Source organism: Chiloscyllium punctatum, chromosome 2 (genome assembly GCF_047496795.1).
Source record: "Chiloscyllium punctatum isolate Juve2018m chromosome 2, sChiPun1.3, whole genome shotgun sequence".
NCBI lineage: Eukaryota > Metazoa > Chordata > Chondrichthyes > Orectolobiformes > Hemiscylliidae > Chiloscyllium > Chiloscyllium punctatum.
The window spans coordinates 142,781,615-142,802,304 of NC_092740.1; the positions used below are offsets into that span (position 1 = coordinate 142,781,615).

Below are 20,690 nucleotides of genomic sequence, written 5' to 3' on the forward strand. Positions count from 1 at the left end.
TAATGACTTGTACAACCTCAACATAATGTCCCAATTCTTACACTCAATGGTCTAAGCAATGAAAGCAAGCATTTTAAACACCACCTTAACCACGCTGTCTACCTGTGATGCACCTTTCAAAGAACCAAGTACCTGAACCCCTAGTCTCTTTGTTTGACAACTCTATCCAGGTCCCTACCATTTACTATACAAGTCCTGCCCTTGTTTGTTCTACCAAAATACAATTTTACCTAATTCCAAATTAATTGCCATCTGCCATTTCTTAGCCAATGGATCCAATTGATCATGATCTTTGTAATCTTGAATAACATTCTTCACTGTTGACTATATCACCAATTTTAGTGTCATCTGCAAACTTACTAATCATGCCTTCTAAATTCTCATTCAAATTGTTTATATAAATGACTGACAAATTTACTTTAAATTCCAAATACAATATCCAAGCAAGAAAAGATGGGTAACAAGAGCAAAGTGCTAGAGAAACACTGATCTGGCAGCATCTGCGGAGAGAGAAAAAAATTAGTTAATGTTTTAAGAAACAATTGGTTAATGTTTTGTGTATGTCATCAGTAGTCAGTTTCTAAGAAGAGTCCTTTCAGACCCAAAAGGTTAAACCTATTTCTACCACCTCAGATGCTGTCATATCTGCTGATTTCTCCAGCATTTGTTATTATTTCAGATCGCCAGCATTTGCAATATCTTGCTTTTATGAGTGTTCAGATCATCAGGCTCCAGTTTAAAAAAGAAACTGCTTATCTTGCTTCAACTTGGTAATAAAAATATGAAAGCCATATCTTGCTTCTTGTTTGGTAAAGAAGTAACCCAGGTCCATGTTGGAACTTCATTCTTCCATTGGATTTGAGGGTCATTTTCAGAATACACTGGTGGTATACACAGACTCAATCTTCCTATACTACCAGTGTCATACTCCAAAAGATGTTGGAACATTTTTTTCAGTTAGCCATTCTCCATTAAACACTCTCCCATGACTGACAGCCTACATTTTATTCAACCAATTCAAACCCAGTTAACTCAATATATCCATTAGGGTAGCACAGTGGTTAGCACTGCTGCCTCACAGTGCAAGGGACCCAAGTTCCATTCCAGCCTTGAGTGACTGTGCAAAGTCCATACAGACATTCTCCTCATGTCTGCTTGAGTTTCCTCCCATGGTCCAAAGCTGTGCAAGTTGGGTAGATTGGCTATGCTAAAAATTGCCACGAGTGTCCAAGGATTTGCAGGCTAGGTGGATTAGCTATGTAAATCCAGGATTATAGGAATGAGGTGAGTCTGGATGGGATGCTATTTGGAGGAATCGGTGTAGACTTGATGGGCCAAATGGCCTCTATATGCACTGTAGTGATTCTGTGAAAGTACCAGCTGTTCCCACATTCCTTCAGGCTGCATTAGACAACACCAAAAACATCACCAGCTGCAATTTTTGGATTGTAACACAGCCATTGAGCTCTGACTTAGTATTTACAATTGCATTGCAGTTTAAATCGTTGCTTTATTTTTAATAATTGGTGTGGCCAGTTCTTGAACTTGTTGCTATCTTGCAAAATCCCATGGAAAAGTAGTCTTTCTCTTTTACTTAAAATCTCTGGACTAAATAGCCCCTGCTCCCAATTTTTAAGCACCAAAAAGAGGAAATGGGAGGAAAAAGTTATAGATAGTACATGCTCCTGCCCTGTGCTAATGATAAAGGAAGTGAGGGAGTGCATCGTTAAGCTGTTGTGGGTCTCCTGTCAAAATGTTGTTTTGCCCTGGATGTTGTCATGCTTCGTGTGTTGTTGGAACTTGCAATCCTCTGTAAAGACCACATCTTTTAATTTTTCTTTGTTTTTAATTGTGGACTGAAATGGAAAAAGGACTGTTTTCCCAGAACCTGGTGTCCTGCATCCAATGTTTACCTTTGAACAGTATGGTTAAAGGTTGATTGGTGTTAATGTCACTCACTCTTCACTGAGTACAAATTACCTCCTGCAGCTCGTACATTACAACAGTGACCACACTTTAAATTGACAGCCTTTGGATATGGCAGATGCTGGAGCAGTGCAACATTGCATTGTCAACTCTTCGTTAATGTAGTTCTGTGATTTTTATCAGGTAAACCAGTTGTAGGCAGAACTGACTGAATGATAGGTTCATGAGAGGCAATAGTAAAACCGCCCATTGGGAACTTTGCAACAGATTATTATGGTCAGCAAACTGAGAGACAACAGAAGCACATTGGACTTGCGGGGGGGGGGGGGGTCCATTGGGTGACAGTGAAATGTATGTAGAGGTAATGTGTTTATAAGCATTGGGTCGGTTAGTGTAAACTTTATCAGGCAATGAGAAGGTAGAGATGACTATGGTGGGTAAGGTTCCTGAGGGGGCCTGCACTTATTGGACTTTAGAAGAATGGGAGGTGACCTTATTGAAACATACAAGGTTCTTATGGGACTTGACAGAGGCGATGCGGAGAGGTTCTTTCCCCTTGTGGGAGAGTCTAGGACCAGAGGTGGCCATTAAGACAGATGAGGAAGAATTCCTTAGCAGTGATATTTATCAACTACAGTCACTGATGAGGTGGTGGGGGTGGCTAATGTTCACCTTTATTTAAGAAAGACTAAGAAGCAGCCTGGGAAGTATAGACCAGTGAGTCTGACATCAATAATGGGTACGTTGTTGGAGAGGATTCTGAGACATAAGATTTACGTTAATTTGGACAGACAAGGACTGATTAGGGATTATCTTTGTGCGTGAGAAATTGTGTTTCAGATTTGATTGAGGTTTTTGAGGACATAACGAAAAAGATGAGGACAGCAGTAGATGCTGTCAACATGGACTTCAGTAAAGCCTTTGACAAGGTTCGCTTGGTAGACTAATTAGTAAAGTTGGAATTCAGGGAGAGCTTGCCAACTGGATACAAAATTAGCTTTATGGTAGGAGAGGTTGCTAAAGAAACATTGTTTTACAGATTGGAGGCCTGTTACTAGCGTTCCTCAGGGATTGTTGCTTGGTCTACTTTTTTTGATTGTCATTATATAAGTGATTTGGATGAGAATTTAGGAGGTTTGTGGATGACACCAAAATTGGTGGTATACTGAAGTGGATACTGAATAAGGTTATCTGAGATTCCAAAGGGATCTTGATCAGTTGGGCCAACGGGTTGAGGAGTGGCAGATGGAGTTTAATTTCAAAAAGAGTGACGTATTGTATTTTGGTTAAAATCAGCAAGGGCAGGATCATGCAGTTAATAGGGCCCTAAGCAACGCCGCGAACAGAAACCTAGCAGTTCAGGTACATAGTTCTTTGAAAGTTGAGTCACTAGTAGACCAGATGGTTAAGAAGGCATTTGGCATTCTTGCCTTCATTGCTCAGACCGTTGAGCATAGGAGTCAGGAAGTCATGTTGAAGTTGTACAGGATGTTGGTGAGGCCTCTTCTGGCCTCCTGCTACAAGAAGGATATTATTCAATTGGAGAGGGTTCATAAAAGATTTACCAGGATGTTGCCAGGACTGGAAAATTTGAAATATAATATAGGCTGGGACATTTTTCACTGGAGCTTAGGAGGTTGAGGGCTGACCTTTATAGAGGTTTATAAAATCATGAGGGACATTGATAAGGAGAACAGCAAGAATCTTTTCCCAAGGGTGGGGGAGTTTAAAACTAGGGGCATATTTTTAAGCTGAGAAGAGAAATATTTAAACGGAGCCTTAGAGGCATCTTTTTCACATAGGATAATTTGTATGTTGAATGAACTGCCAGAGGAAGAGGTAGGTGCAGGTACAATTACAACATTTAAAAGGCATTTGGACAGGTATATGAATGGGAAGGATTTAGAGGAATATGGGCCAAACTCTGGCAAATGGGAATTTAGTTTAGGAAACTTGGTCGACATAGACGATTTAGACCGAAGGGTCTGTTTTCGTGCTGTCTGACTACATCGCTCCATCCATGTCAAGACTCCCCAAAGTACTTCACTAATTAAATGCTATTAAATGTGTCAGTGATTTTACAACAGCAAGACCTTCAACAGACTATTTAAATAAGCAGTTTTATTTGGGGGTGTTGATTTAAGGATGATGTAGGCCAGGGGATGCAACTCTTCATTGTTCCTTAAATAGTGCTAGTAGACCTTAATTTTCAATGGAACAGACAGGTCAGAATTAAATTTAACGTCTCTTCTGAAAGGCAGTTGACCTTTGTCATTGCACTATTGCCTTCATACAAAACTGATTAATCAATCTAGAGTATGTGCTGCTTTTACATAAATGCTAATTCATTCCAAAGTATTTGCAGGTATGTCTTGTTAGAATGTAGTGGGCCAGGGAATTTAGATGAGCCTGCTTTCTTTGTATCATTCTCAAAGATAAATCCTAAATTTGAAAACCAACATGTTTTCACATGTATTTGGTCAATCTCTAAAATGTTTTTTGTTCTGGAGGAACATTGTTTCTCATAACTTTTCATTTAAAACGATTGTTCTTGAGTGGTAAGCTATTTGTATCAATAGAAATAAGTACAGTAAAAAAGCAACTGGCTGACATCTTGCAAGTGAAATCCGTGGGAAATTAAGAAGTGGTACTATTTGTAATTCTCTCATGTAACTCCAATATATTTTGCAGATTTTAAATCTTCTTACAGATCAAGAACTGAAGTCTGTTATGCCATCGTCAGGTATCGTTCCTAGGACATATGTGCTACAACCTGGTATGGTGTTATTTCTGGGTGCCCTAGGTCGCATCGACTTTCTGCAGGTAAGGATCTAGAGGTCTCAATAGATCAATACAACTTTATATATTTTACACAGCATTTTTTAACAAGTTGTAAAATCTGCTGGTACAGGGTGTCACTTGAACCTTTGCTATTTTTAATGTTGGTACAATTATGAAACAAGGAGAAAGTGAGGACTGCAGATGCTGGAGATCAGAGCTGAAAATGTGTTGCTGGAAAAGCACAGCAGGTCAGGCAGCATCCAAGGAGCAGGAGAATCAACGTTTCGGGCATGAGCCCTTCTTCAGGAATGAGGAATTCCTGAATGAGCCTCATTCCTGACGAAGGGATCATGCCCGAAACGTCGATCTCCTGCTCCTTGGATGCTGCCTGACCTGCGCTTTTCCAGCAACACATTTTCAACAGTTATGAGACAAGCCAATCCAGAAGAATCTGAAAGACAGCAAGGTGGTAGAGGCAAGACACCCTCTGATTCATCTTGTGGAATATGGTGGGAGCTTGCACTCAAAGCTCAAAGGCCAGGAAAGAAGAGACCAAGCTCAAGGATTTCGACAAAGTTGGAAGATTCATTTAACTTTAGGTGGGAGAGGATCTCCATGATAGCCTGTAGGTCCTGTGTCTGCAAGGAATATGTCCTTCTCAAAGAGCACCTGACATATAGCAAAATGCTCCTAATATAAGTCATTCTGGGAATTGGGAGTGATTCAGCTTGAAAATTAAAAGGATAAGCAGCAAGAAAGTACATCTTTAGATGTGTTCAGTTAACACTCAGTGTAAAAATCATTTTATTGTCTCATCAGTGTTTGATCAAAGTCTCAATTTTTTTGAAATTTGAGATTTTCAGTAACTATTTCCTCAATATCCTGAAGTTCTTCATTTTGGAAAATGAGGACCAAGTTCGAAAATGTGTGAAGTGCCATGCTTTGTGGGAAAGAGGACACTTGCATAGATGAAGAGAGAGACCGACGACTGATGACTAGGAATTCTTTCCAGGAAATACGCTCTACTCAAAACCATCTGCTGACAGCTACCAAAATGCTCCTATTGACCATCCTCTTAATGAGAGTGCTCAAAGAAAGAAAATGCCTTTGGGACATAGCTTTTTAAATAATTAGGAGTTTGGTTAACTCAAACTAACCAGTAAGTTGACTTGGGAGACTGGTGGAAGAAGATTGAAACTAATATAGAGACCACCCCACCCATGGTGTTCTGATGAGGATATCCAACTTGTTCTCTCTGCCTATCACCTAACCACAGACAGAGTTATTATGAGTTCCCAACATTGTCAAAAAGATAATAATCATGTTGTTAAAGTCTAAATATGTTGATGACAGTGTTGACTTCATAGGCCTGCAAAGCGAAGAGATGAGATCCTGATCCTTGATTTAGATTGAGCCTCAGTGGAGAAAAACAAAGGCTAAAGACTAAGGTCAGTGTGGGAATGGGATGGAGAATTGAAATGGCAAGTGATGAGAACCTCAACTACTACAATCAAAATAGATGTTCAGCATAGTAGTCACCTAACCGGTCATTTATCCTTATAAAGAAACTAGATATGAAACACTTCACCTGACAAAGGAGCAGTGTTCTAGAAGCATGAGATTTAAAATAAACCTGTTGGACTATAACTTGGTGTCGTGTGACTTCTGACTTTGTCCACCCCAGTCTTAACACTGGTACCTCCAGATTATGGCACAAACATGATGTGAATTGAATAAAATGGAAACTAGTGGCAAAGTACAGTGAGTCATAAGGTTTGAAAAGAAATAGCCTTAAGTGCAAAACTTTCAAATAGGTTCTAAAAGCTGATTTCAGTTTAAATATCACATATACTCATGTAAAATTGAACTTTCAAAACCAGTTTTTAGGCAAAATGTTCAGAGATCACCACTTACACGGAATGTTCTTGGAGAACTTATTTTAACTGCAGTGGTTACACGGAAGGAAGTTATTCAGCTGTATGGAAGTACCGAGTCAGCACACATCATTTGGCTTGCATGGCTATGAACATTCGTAAATTGTGGAACTTATCTTTGCTTCCAACACATCATCAATATTTCATCACAAAGATTATTTTTTCCAGTCCACAAACTTTGAATTGGACATGGAAATGCCAGTGTACTTGGTAACATGGTACTGCTTTTACTGCACTCATTCGATGATCTGCAAATATAATGATCCAAAAGCAAAATCCCATAGAGCCATTAAACTTAAGTCCATTCTCTTATACAGTTACATCAAATTTGTGTTTCAGCTTCAAGGAGCTTCTGTAAATTCCCTTACCCTGGGACAGCAAACATCAACATTGGCTTGGCTCAGAATTTGGTGAAAGTTCACAATTGGAAAATGTTATAGGAATACTATTTTAATGAACTGAAATGTGAAAAATTAAGGATTTTTTTTGACTGAAGATTGAGATCAGCCTTTTCACTTGGATTGACCTAATTAGTTCCTGAAGAAGGGCTCATGCCTGAAACGTCGATTCTCCTGCTCCTTGGATGCTGTCTGACCTACTGCGCTTTTCCAGCAACACATTTTCAGCATTGACCTAATTGACTAGAGCTAATGAGCCCTTTGTGGTGATAAATGTAATAAATGTTTCCAGTTTTGAGTTTGTAATAGTACTGGAAACAATTCTTGGCGAAGGCGAGATTGAAATGAATGCTTGAGATTGCTGCTGCTGCTGCTGCAGCAAAACTTTGGCTATAATCTTTCAACTATAAATTGTAGTTGGTTGTTATGATGGGCTCCTTTTTTTAAAAAAATTAATAGTGGAAAATAAAATAAGGATAAAAGAGCTACATTTTAGTTCGTTTAATTTGTACTGTTTTTCTTCATGTTCAGCATTGTTGGCTGACAAAATTGTACGAGTGTAGTTCTTACAACCTGAAGCTGATATGTGAAATCCAACTCTTCTATCACCCCAAAACAACAAAAGATATCTGGTTGGCATGGATGAGGTTGACTAAAGGGTCTGTTTTTGTGCTGTATAATTCTATGACTATGTTCTTTTCATAGATACTACCTAATCTGTTGAATGTTCTCAGAATTCTGATTTTTATATTGGATTTAAAATTTCTGCAAATTTAGTATTTTTAAAATATTGTCTTTTCACTTTCTTTGCAATATGCAGGGAGAAAGGTCGGCCTGGTTTTCTGTAGTTGCTTCCAACCAGCTTCCAGTCCATGTTACAAGCCTCGATAAAGCAGATTCGATCTATCAGAAGCATGCTGGAACAGCATTCCTTGCGGTAGGCAATCATTCTATATTGGAGTTTTAGGAAAAAGTATGCAGCTGAAATTTGAACTTTACCATAGATTGTTGTCCCTCTTATAATTGTAGTATATGTGGCCAAAATTGTTGTTCCATAATGTTACCATTTTGATAGGACTTTTATTTATGTTGAAGGCAAAATTAAATCATGAAATACACAGACAAATATTTATAAATAAAAGTCCAACATACTTTATCCTAATATTTCACCCAGAACCATCTTCCATATTCTAAATTTTATTCATAAATAGGGCGGCATGGTGGCTCTGTGGTGCCTCCTCACGGTGCCAGGCACCAGGTTCAATTTCAGCTTCTGGGACTGTGTCTGTGTGGAGGTTGTCCCAGACATTCTTCCCATGTCTGCTCCGGTTTTCTCCAACAATCCAAAGATGTGCAGGTTTAGTGTTTGGGTATACTACATTGTCCACCGTGTTCAGGGATGTGTAGGTTAGGTGCATTAGTCGGGGTAAATATAGGATAATAGGGTAGGGGGAATGGGTCTGGGTGGGTTACTCTTCGGAGGGCTGGTGTGGACTTGTTGGGCCAAAGGGCCTGTTTCCACCCTGTAGGGATTCTATGATGAAGTGGCAATTCAGGCAAAAGCATTTCAAAGCATGAGCTTTTCTTTCTTGTTTCGAAGGTATATTTACTCTTAGAGTTTCGGTTGAGATTTTCGTTATTATTCTTTCATGGAATCTGAGCGTTTTCTGCTTGGCTGACCCTTATTGCCCATCCCTAATTGACCTTGAGGTGGTGAGCTGCTGCCTTAAACTACTGCAGTTCATTTGGTTTTGAGTGAAGTATCATGTGAACCAGAATCCCACTTCTAAATTAGAATAATTAAAGGTATTGAAGAATATAAGGATATGATAACTGATAGGGTGTGGTATAGTGAATGTTGGATGAATGATTTCTCTTGTGGAATAAACTAGAACTTTTAGCACTGTTTAAGGACTCTCTTTAAAGACAGATGACAGTTTGTTTCTCCTGGATGGTAGTTAGTATAAGGAATTGTCTTCCCAAGAAACAGTGGCTTCAATACAGCTATAAAGTTCCCTAAATTAAAAGGCAGACCAAAATGTAGGCAGTACTGCAGCAGCAGTTTCATCAATACCCTTTACAGTTGTAAGAAGATTTCCCTGCTTTTATACCCCATTTTCATTGTGAGAAAGTTCAGTGTGCCATTTATTTCCTAATGAATGCTGCATGCTAACTTTTTATGATGCACATTTGAGCACACTGAAATCCTTTGGTTTTTCACCATTCTCCATTTAAGTAATATTCTGATTCTTGATTCTCTTTGCCAAAGTTGATGACTTCATATTTATCCACATCATACTTCATCTACCAAATGCCTGTTTACTCTGTCACCGTTTCTTCATTCTTTTGTAGGCGTTTTATAACCTTCTCATAAACTACCTGGTTTCATAGCAACAAATTTAGATATAATATAGACAGTTGCTTCATATATAAGTTATTCATGTAGTTGGAAATAGTTGAGGCTCTAGCATTAATCCCTATGGCATTCTACTATGCTCAGTCCACTGCTGTCCACTCTGCTGACACATGGCTGTGCAGCAAAGCACAGCTCGAATCATATTAAGTTCACTCTTGACATGACGGTAGTGGGTCTCTTCAGCGGGAATAATGAGTCCGCGTACTGAGAGGAGGTGCAGAGGCTAATGGACTGATGCAGAGACAACAACCTGTCTCTGAATGTGGACAAAACTAAAGAGATGGTTGTTGACTTCAGGAAGGCACGGAGCAATCACCCTCTGCTGGACATCGACAGCTCCCCCCATCAAGATTATGTAGAGCACAAAATATTTTGGCATCCACCTGTCCGTCCGGATAACACAGGAAGCCATATGGATCAGAGTTTTTATTTAATTCAGTTGATAAAATATGTACAAACACTGGATATTGCTTAAAAATTCATGATATTTTAGAAATAAAATCACTTTTTGGCTAGAGTTTGACTGAACTCTTGCTGTTATAGCACATATGTTGCTCTTGTGTGTTCACAGTCACAAAACCTTTTATCCTCTGGGAGAATAAGTATCGCACCGCCTTTTTATAAAAAGTGTAAGACTTAACTCGAACGTCATGTCTGGAATATATATTTGAAGTTATTTATTTATTAAAGCATACTTGCATCTATATTCTTGTTCAAATTTACAAAATAATGCATTAAATGGATGAGGGATATAATTTTCCTAATTCAGTTGAAATGCATGCACAGAGATCTTGAGATAATGCAAACTTTGGATAATTGATGTTTGGATAACAGAGGTTGTTCTGTATATAAATCTCCCTTCCCTCTACTTCCCTGCCCCACCAAAACACCGAGTTCTTTGGAGTAACCTTTTATGTGGCACTATCAAGTGTCTTTTTGAAATCCACACTTCACCTACTGGCTTCCCTTTACCCACCCTGCTTGGCTACATTCTCAAAAGACATTTCTCTCAAATATACTTCCCCTTTCATAATGCTATTTTGATTTTGCATGATTATAGTATGATTTTCTAAATATTCTGCTGCTACTACAACTTTAGTCATATATTTTAGCATTTCCTGAGTGACACGTTTCAGGCTGACTGGCCTATCTCCCTCCCCCTCCTCCTCTTCCCCCTTTGAGTAGGGGTGTTACACATGTGGTTTTACAATCCATTGCAACTTTTACCAAATCAAGGGAACTTTGGTTGTAATTTTTCAATGTATCTACTGTCTCTGCAGCTTATTTCCTTTCAGATCCGAAAATGCCAGCCATTGGCTCCAGGACCTATCAGCCTTTATTCCCATTAGTTTCCTTAGTGCTTTTGATTATCTTAAGCTCCTCCCTCCCTTGTACCTTTTGGTTTTCTACCATTGGGATTCTTCTACCATGAAAACAAACAAAATATTTGCTCATAACTGCCATTTTTGTGTTCGTAATATTAGTCCTCAAAGTCATCCTCTGTGGACCAATTTTTAGTTTAGCAATTTTTAAAATGCTTGTAGAAATTGTTGCTACCCATTTAATATATTTGCTAGTTTACTATCTGTCCAGTGAACAACGAATACAGTGTACTGTGTTGCTTTACATGGAAGAAGTGTTTGAAGCGCTGCTATCCTTAGCTGCTTCATCCTAAGGTTATAAGAGGGATATTCACTGATTGCACAATTTTTTACTACATATCACAACACCCCAGATAATAAAGCAGTCCATATTCAAATGTAGCAAGACCTTGACAATATCCAAGTTTAGACTAACAAGTGGCATGCAGCATTCATGCTGCAACAAGTGCTAGGCAATGACTATCTCCAGCAAATGAAAATTTAACCATTGCCTATGAGATTCAATGGCATTACTACCACCGAATCTCCCACTATCGATATCCTTCGGGTTACTATTAGCCAAAAACTGAACTAGCCATATAAATACTGTAGCTACAAGAACAGGTCAAAGGTTTGGAACCCTGCAGCAAATAACTTACCTCCTAACTCGCCAAAACCTGCCCACCATTTACAAGGCACAAGTCAGGAGTGTGATGGAATATTTACAACTGCCTGGATGAGTGCAGTTCAAGCAATACTCAAGATTTGTCATCATCCAGGACAAAACCGCCCTCTTGATTGGCACCACATCCCCAAACATTCATTAGACATTCTTTTGTAGCATTTACGTATAAAATGCATTGCAGAAATTGATTGAAACTTCCTAGACTATGTTGTCTAAATCAATGACCACTATCATCTAGAAGAACAAGGGCAGCAGATGCATGTGAGCATCGCCACTTGTACTCAAGCTACTGGCTGTCATGACTGTTGCTATCATTGAGAGAAATTGCTGTTTCTTTAGTGATATGGGTTAAACTCTTTGAACTTACTCTGTAATGGTAATGTGGGTCTACATAAACCAAATTGACTGCAGTGGTTCAAGAAGACATCCTACCACCATCTTTCTCTGTGGTAAATAGTTTTGGGCAATAAATGCTGGCCCAGCCAATAACACTGTGCAGTGAATGAATAAAAGAAAACAAGGAGATGTGGCAAGGAGGTGAATCTCCTGTAATCATATGGGAAGGTGTCAAGTAGGTTCATGAAAGGTTTTCTGGTAAATGGCTGCAGTTGAACTATTTGGTAGTATCCTGATTTAGGTGTAGATGTAGATGAATGTGAATACTGAAGGTGCTATTACCATTGTGAAAGAGAGAAGAATGTTGGACTTGTGGTTAAAGAGGAAGCAGGAGAAATGGTAACAACATCCAGGTCATGTGAACTATAGCAGAAGGGAATTTATAGCTGAGAACAAAACATTTTTGAAGCTGTAGTATACAAAATAAATTTGTCAGGACAGATTCAACAGACAAACTGGGAGAAGGGGGTGGGTTTATTAAGGACTTAGTTGTAAAAAGAGATGGTGGTATAAGCACATCAAGGGAAATTCTGTTGCAGTCAAGGATTTGTAAAGAGTGGACAGCATTCCAGTGATGCCAAACCAGCCTTCTGTTGGACTGATCAATAAATTTGCATGCATCAAGGGTTTGAAGTGTTTACTGTTCTGACATGTCCTGTCCCCACTTCTAGGTTCCTATTGGTGGAGAGGAGAGGATGAAAGATTTCCCTCCCTTGGAACCTCAAGATATTGAGTTGTTTGGAATTGGACCCTTTGAGGCTGTAGCTGACATAAAGCTCTCTTCAGCAGGTAGCGTCTTTTACTTAATCAACTTATGATATATATATAAAAAAATCCAGAAATGGATGCACAAGTAGCCATATCAAAGCAATATAAGTGCAATATGACTGGCTTGTAAATACATTTCTAAGATTTGTATAATGTATTATGATTCCAGCTAATGTTAGTCCTGGACAAGTCAAATCTCAGACTGAAATTGGTTTAGTTGATCATAGTTATGCTTTTATTTAGTGCGGCGATCTTTCATTGAAGCACAAGCACACAATGCTACAGTTTTAACAATAAGTTTATTACGCAAAAGAAAATGTAGAATAAAATAAACCAAGCTATTTACATAACACAATTTACAATACTGAGAAACACATCATAAAAGTACAATTTTCCATCTACAGCTCTGCATTCAACCAAACACTTCCGTTCTAGAACATTGAAACTAAACTCAACACTGACAAAACCTATTTCCTACTAGTTCTAGACTATCTCCTTTATTTAGGAGAACCTGTTTAACACTTCTAACTTCCAGGACCTCTGCAAACTGAAACCAAAAGGCTTTCTGAGCTATGGGTTTTTGCCCTAAGCAAGAAGAAAAAAAAATTCTTGATCTTTTACTACAAGTAACCTTCAGTGATTGATGCTCTTCAGTGATTCTTCTGTTCACTTGTAGAAGTCTCCCAGTGTTAATGAATTGCCTTTCCTGCTACAGGAAGTTTCTTTTTTAAATCCAGAAATAATTACAAGTTAATCATTAAACCATCTCATACACAGACAAAACCGACGTGTCACTAGTTCAAATTCTAACATAAATGGTACTAATATGTGGATAAGTCACACATTTTGCATCAAACTATGTATAGTGCGGCTGTAGCAGAAAGGGGAAAAAAGCCATTAGCCAGGTGAAAATGTCACTTCTTCATTCATTGGCTCATGAATGAAGCTGTACAACTAATACGAAGTAAATCCATAAATCCACTGTAAACAACTATTAGTTTTTATATAAAACCAGTCACTGCTTTCTCCCTCAAACGAAAAAAAGACAATCTTTTAACTGAAAGCAAGCTGATATTCTTCAATTGCGTCTTGCTACATCTCCCATCACAAACTCAGCCGGGGGATTCTGAAGTTTGGAAATTGCGTTCTGCAGCATTTGACATGGCCCAAGTCTCAACCAGTCAACAGAATTCTGTGTTTACAAGTCACCAGTGTCTTTCTGTCCTGATACCCATTTAAAGTAGATTCTTCCTGCTCAATTTGCTTCAGTCCTAGACAGAGGCCAGATCTTACAGTCAGCTACTGCTCTAAGCAGCTGATAGTCTTAGATATACTATTTAAAAATGTGAATTGAGGCAGATAGTTATTTAGTGATAATATTAGTAGACTATTAATCCAGAAACTTAGGTTATGTTCTGCAGATTTAGGTTCAAATCCCACTAGAGCAGATGGTAGAATTTGAATTTTTTTAAAAACTGGAATTAAGAGTTTCATGGTGACTAATTGTCAGGAAAAACCTATCTGGTTCAGTATTGTCTTTTAAGGAGACATGCTGCCATCTTTATCTGGTCTGGCTTACGTGTGACTGCAGACCTATAATAGCCTGTTTGATTCTTAACTGCCTTCTGAAATAGCCTATCAAGCCACTTAGTTGTAACAATCTCTAGAAAGTCTCAAAGAAATTAGACCTGACATTGACCTAGGCACTGGAAATGTTAACAGCAAAAACAGCCAAATTGTCAATTTTCTTGCTCGGCTGCTGCCTGCCCTGCTGTGCTTTTCAAGCACCACTCTAATCTTGACAGCAAAAACAGTCTAGTCAACTGTTAAAAGCCCTCCTTACTAACAGCTGGGATTGTGCCAAAATTGGAATAGCTGGTCTATCAGACTAATCAAGCTAAAGCATGACATAGTCATGCACACAAAATCACACCTTACAGACACAGTCCCAGGCAGTACCATCACCATCACCATCCCTGGTCCAGCCGAGGTAGTGACACAGTTGAGAGGGAGGGAGTTGCACTAAGAGTTCTCAACATTAGGCTTTGTGATGTGCAGAGTTAATGGCACCAAGTCAAATGAGGAAATGTCTTGCTGATTACCATATTCTGTCCTCCCACATTTGAAGCATCAGTACTCCTTCATGTTGAATCACATTTGGAAGAGGCAAATTGGTGGTAAGAGTGCAAAATATATTCTGGGAGATTTCAGTGTTTGCCACCAAGAGTAGCTTGGTAGCAACACTTTTGGTTGAGCTTGTCAAGTCCTAAAAGACATTGCTGCTAGAATGGGTCTAGGGCATGTGCTGAGGGAACTAAGGACATAACCCCTCAAGCCTGCTCCACCATTTAATACAAGAATGGCTGATGTCATCGCAGCCTCAACTCCAATTACCTGCCCACTTTCCATAACCTTTCAACCCATTACTAATTAAAAATCTATCGAGATGTTATGGAGCGATTTGAGTAATATGTTATAGATTTGAATGCTTTTAAACATAGGCAGAATAATTAACTTTTATTGAAACTAATTTTACCAGAACTAGAATTCTAGTCAGCTGTACTTTAAGTATGGAAATTCAGACCTTTGAATAGTTCCAGAATTGAAACAAATGTGTAACCTTTTGTTGCTTTTCATCAGGCTGGATTGCAGTGACAGCTCAGTCAGAGGATAAGATTAGGCTTCGGGCCTACACTCCAGCAGGAATTGGCTTAACAGTTGAAAAGCCGCCTCTTCTATCATTCATTGTCAATGTTAAAGGGGAACGAATTAGAAAATCCCCAGCCTATAAACTTAAAAAGATACTACCTGTTGTGGAAAACCTGCGATTATTACCTCAAAAACATGACCTGCTCGAAGAATGGAAGCATACAAGATACTTATCAAAGTCACTATCCCAGCATTTGTAAATAAATTACACCAAAGACTGAGTTACTATCTGCTAAGTCCTATTGTATAAATTATTTTTTGGCTGAGTTTTGCAAGGAAGTTGACTGCTTAATAATCACATCATTTCCTTAATTCCTTTAATGGAGTATTTACTAATTTCCAGTATGTGATTTTCAGTGGAATTATATCGGAAAAGAGAAGTTTTGTTTTTTTTTGAGTTGTGCAGTCTGACAGTATTGCAAATAAATGTATATTTAAAATCTCCGTTAAGTCATTTAATTCACTGACAAATTCATTTATAATGCCATGAGCTAAGGATTGTGCAAGTCATGACAAGACTAACACCAGTTTTGAATTTTTTTGTTTCTATGATGAGTAATTAATCATTTTACATTTAATTTGTGTACATGTAACTTGCAGTGACATGTAGTTTGTAAAGTATGTATGAAACAAAATTTGTATCCCAAGGCAACAGTGGCCTCTACAGTAAGTAAACCTGATGACTTTTTTTTCTGTTAAGTGTTTTTATTTGATTACAGGCACTGCCTGAACAACTGTTTCTTAAACTTGTACTTTTATAAAATATGAATTGTTGTGATGTAGACTTGTTTGGGCTGTACTCACCAGTTTGTCGGTGCTACAGCTGAGAATAACAGATCACCAGTGGGAAATGGTGAGCAAATCCATACCTTTGTACCTTGAATAACAACACTGTGCACAGAAGAGACCATTCTGTTTATGGTGTTTGAGCTTCTAAATCTGTTTCCATCATCCTTTTCAAGCAGTGGATTCCAGATCATCAGAATGTACTGCACAATATTTTTTTTGCCATGTCACTTCTGGTTCTTTACCCAATCCATTGGTTACCCAACTTTGTCTCTGGGAAGTTTCTCATTTATTCTAGATATTTTTAATCAGCCTGTCTGAATATGTTATGGTACACCTCTGTAGTAAATGATATTTGAACCCAGTTGCTGGCTCAAAGGTAGGGACATCACCACTGCACCATAGGAGTGTGATAGTGCCACACTATATCAAACATTAATGATTTTAAAAATCTGTCAAAGCACTTCATATCCTTTTATTGAGTCCCTTATTGCCACGCAATTGTAGTCCCATTTGGTGACTTGTATGTACTCAAATTCACACCTAACCATTTGAAAATGTATTTGCCTCCTGCCATAAAATGCACCCCTTTATCCTAACTCTATCTTCTATCCAACATACCTTATCAAATGCCTTCTGAAAATCCAAATATATTGCATCCATTGCTTCCCTTTATATATCCAGATTGTGCTTTTTTTAAATTATTAGAAAATAGTTGAATCTGTTCATTGATGTTGTTCCACACTGCTGGAACAGGTAGGGGTGAAACCAGCTCGCCTAGCTGAGGTAGGGATACTACCACTGCATCACAAAAGCTCCCTTCTATCCTGCCTATTAATTTCTCAAAGAAATCTAGTAAATTTGTCAAGCACAATTTCTCCTTTGTGAAGCAATGCTGATTCTTCTTGATCACAGTATATATCTTTAAATACTCTTTTTACATGCTTTACACTAAACTCTTAGCATAACAGCTGCTATTAGTAAAATGTTAACTTTGTTTTTCTATAATGTTTACCTTTTAAAATTATTTATTTTTCCAGCTTCTACTATGAGTAACTAAGGTAATGTTTATTTCTCTATTTTGTGTCTAAGATGACGCCATGTGGGGTGACATTGTAAGCTTTCCACTATACTCCCTTGAGTACGTGACAATAAAGGAAGTTCAATTCTATTTTTCCAGAATCCAAAGGTTCTTGGAAAATTAATACCAGGACATTCACCATCTTGGGTTGTATCCTAAAATCAGTACCTCCAAGATGAGGAGATTTCACTCTTTTTAGCCCCTTTAGTCTCCATAGTAAGATTTCTCTAGTGATTTGTTATTGTATTGATTTCCTCCTTGTTTTGCTCTTTGATTAATAGCATTCCAAAAATAGTCCTTCACTAAGAAAACTGATGCCTAGTATTTATTCAATTTGCCTGCAATTTCCTGATTCCCCATTATTATATCCCTAGCCTCATTCTAAGGTTAACTTGGCTTCTTCCTTTTCATACTTTTTAAGGTGTTGATATTATAAGGTGCCCTCAAAATTAGTCTTCTCCCTCTTTATTTTTTTTTTTAGTCATCTTTTGTTGGTTTTGGCCTAATCCTCTGGTTTACCACCACGTTGTATGTTTATTTTCTTTCAATTTGATGCTAACCTTAACTTCCTAGTTTAACCACCACTTTCCTTCCTTCTGCGTTTCTCTTTCCTCTTCCTCCCCTCCCCCACCCAAGAAATCTCCTTTTATCATGAGGGTATATCTTCTTTCTGAGCTTTGAACTACTTACTTAAACATCTGCTATTGTTCCTCAAAAACCTTTGGACCAGAGGGTGTAATCTCAGCGTAAGGGGTGGTACATTTAAAGCAAAGGCGAGGAATTTTTAGAGGGTAATGAATCCTCGGAATCTCTTTATCATAGAATCCCTACATTCGGCCACTTGCAGAAGAGTGTCCCATCCCATCCCTGCAACCCTGCATTTCTGTGGCTAATCCACTTGTACATCTTTGCACTTTGGGAGGAAATTACGTAGAGGTGGGGAGAATGTCCAAACTTCAGACAGTCACCTGAGGGTGGAGTCTAAACTGGGTTCCCTGCTGCTGTGAGGCAGCAGTGCTGTGAAGAGTAGTCAAGGCTGAGATTGATTAACTATTGATTGATTTCTTCATTGATTTTTAATGGCATAAGGCAGAGAGGTAGATTCAAGAATGTGTGGTTTGTCCTGTTAAGATATGACCTTCAATTTCCTGTGCTAATCAAATAAAGTTTGGTGGTCTGCTGGATGTACTAGAACCTGCACTTCCAGAAGTCATTTACTGTATCCATCGTTCCCAATGCGGTCTCCTCTACAGTGGGGTGACAGAATGCTTATGCGCAGAATGCTTCAGAGAACATCTCTGGGACCTGTATTGTGGCTGAACACTTCAACTTCCCCTCCACCTCTGTCAAGGACATGCTACTCCCTTACCACTTGACACCTAGAGGAAGAATGCCTCATCTTCCCCATTGGGACCCTCCACTCCCATGGCATCCATGTGGATTTCAGCAGTTTCCTCACTTCCCCTCCCCCACCCTATCTCAGTTCCAACCTTCCAGCTCAGCACCATCCTCATGACCTCTTCCACCTGTCCATCTTCCCTCCCCTCTGACCTATCATCTTTTACCCCTACCTCCATCCACCTATTGTGCACTAGTTCTCCCCCTAGTCTCTTTCTCCCACCCCACCAACAGTGTGGAAACAGGCCCTTCGGTGAGACCAAAGTCAAATCAGCCATGATCATGTAAGAGTGGGCTCAAAAAGCTGAATTGCCTACGCCTGCTATTTCCTCTATATCTATATCTACATCTGCAACTCAAACTCCAGCTCCTTAACTTGGATCCAAATTCCATCAAGCTGCAAACATTAATAAGAGGGTTCAATCTGGATCACCTGTGTCCAACAACTTCTTGACATCACTATTGTATTTAATTTATAAATTCATCTAGATTCTCTGCTTTTATGAAAAGAGTTATCAATGTTATACTTAACCAGCACCTTTCTTAAAAAGATAAAAACACGAGACCTAAACACAATCGAAACAAAGACTGAAGAACTTACTTCTATTTTAAAAACAAGAAATGTTCACCAGTCCTACTCACTATCACCTTTCTCTATACCATAGCAAGCTGTGGTTTTTGACATTGTTTCACTGATGGTCACAATTCTTCTTGATTCCACTTACCTCTTACTCTGGAGATTTACTTCTTGCAGTAAACCTTAGTTAAAGCACCTTTCTCCACTTTGCATTTGAAGGGGGGTGATTTTCATCCGCGCTAACACATTGAATTCCCACTTGAACCAGATTTCCAGCAGTATTGTTTCGGCCCTTATTCTCACTCTGCTAAACTCTTCTGGGTGGAGTACTCCTGACTTGATCAGCAGCTTGTCAGAGGTGAGCATCACTAATGTACGGAGAAGACTGAAGATATAGTTTGAAAAAGTGACCACAGCTGCCAGAATGTCACTTTATATATAATTGAATACCATTAGAGAATATAGTGATTTATTAGAATAACAACAGGGACGAGGAGCTTCAGTTAAGTGGCAGGGTTGAAAAGCAGATTCTTCTCCTCAAAATTAAGATTTATAAAGGGCAACTTTCCATAGTCCACTGTATAAAATGATTGGCAAAAGAACAAGAAATTATTTAAGGATTTTCTTTTAGAAAGTGAGCTGGTGTACACTCTGATGGTGAGATGGAAACAGATTCATTAATAACATCAAATATCTATCCAGAATGTCTTCTGGAAGTTAAAAACTGCATTTAGGAGGGGGGGATAAAGCAGCAGAGTAGGACTAATTCAACAGTCCATTAAAGAATCAGATGTCCTGGCCACCTCGTGAGCTGAGGACATTAGAAGAATAAGACAGAAACAACATCTAAAGAGTATATCTTAAGGAAATTACAGAATATTGGAACTTGCAAGATGTAACATGGAATTGCAGAAGACTGCAATTGATTGAAGGAATCAATTCTAACTTCAATGTGAAATCTGCTTCACTCCACAAATGCTGTCTGACCTGTGTTTCCAGCATTTTATTTTTCGTTAATAAAGTAAATCTAAACAACGTGTAAGAGTAAACTTTCAATTCTTATCAATTTTAATAAACAGCAACAATACCAATGAATCCTGTGATTGGATAAAAGCATAATGTTTACTATGACTTGATCCAATTACACAAAAACAGAATGAATCAAAGAAATGCACAACATTTACTCCTAGAACAATCTTTATTCAGCATTTGTACTACTTTTAAACTGGCTATAGGGAAGTAGGTTATTAGCAACTATGATACATTGTTATCAGGGCAATTTACAAAACACATTTACTTAACGATATTTTAAAAGTGAACTAAATTGACCTATAATTGCCAAAGGTTCAGGCATCTAATTCTCTAGCCATAGGGCTTTGGTGTGTAAGGGAAAGATCACAGCTCAAAACAAACTCTGCTACTGTGGTAAGTACCCTATAGCTTACAATGCAAACATTGAATTCTAAACATGCCC

At 38.5% G+C, this 20,690-nt stretch overlaps 1 protein-coding gene across 1 annotated transcript in view; it reads left to right on the plus strand.

Moving 5' to 3' along the window:
- noa1 (nitric oxide associated 1) overlaps positions 1-16,062 on the plus strand; it is a 31,461-nt gene extending 15,399 nt beyond the window's left edge. The window contains exons 4-7 of the mRNA XM_072589168.1: positions 4,618-4,749; positions 7,860-7,976; positions 12,569-12,686; positions 15,306-16,062. Coding sequence (XP_072445269.1) covers positions 4,618-4,749; positions 7,860-7,976; positions 12,569-12,686; positions 15,306-15,574 — 636 coding nt within the window. The 3' untranslated portion in view covers positions 15,575-16,062. The remainder of the gene's footprint in view (positions 1-4,617; positions 4,750-7,859; positions 7,977-12,568; positions 12,687-15,305) is intronic.
- The last annotated feature ends 4,628 nt before the right edge of the window (positions 16,063-20,690 follow it).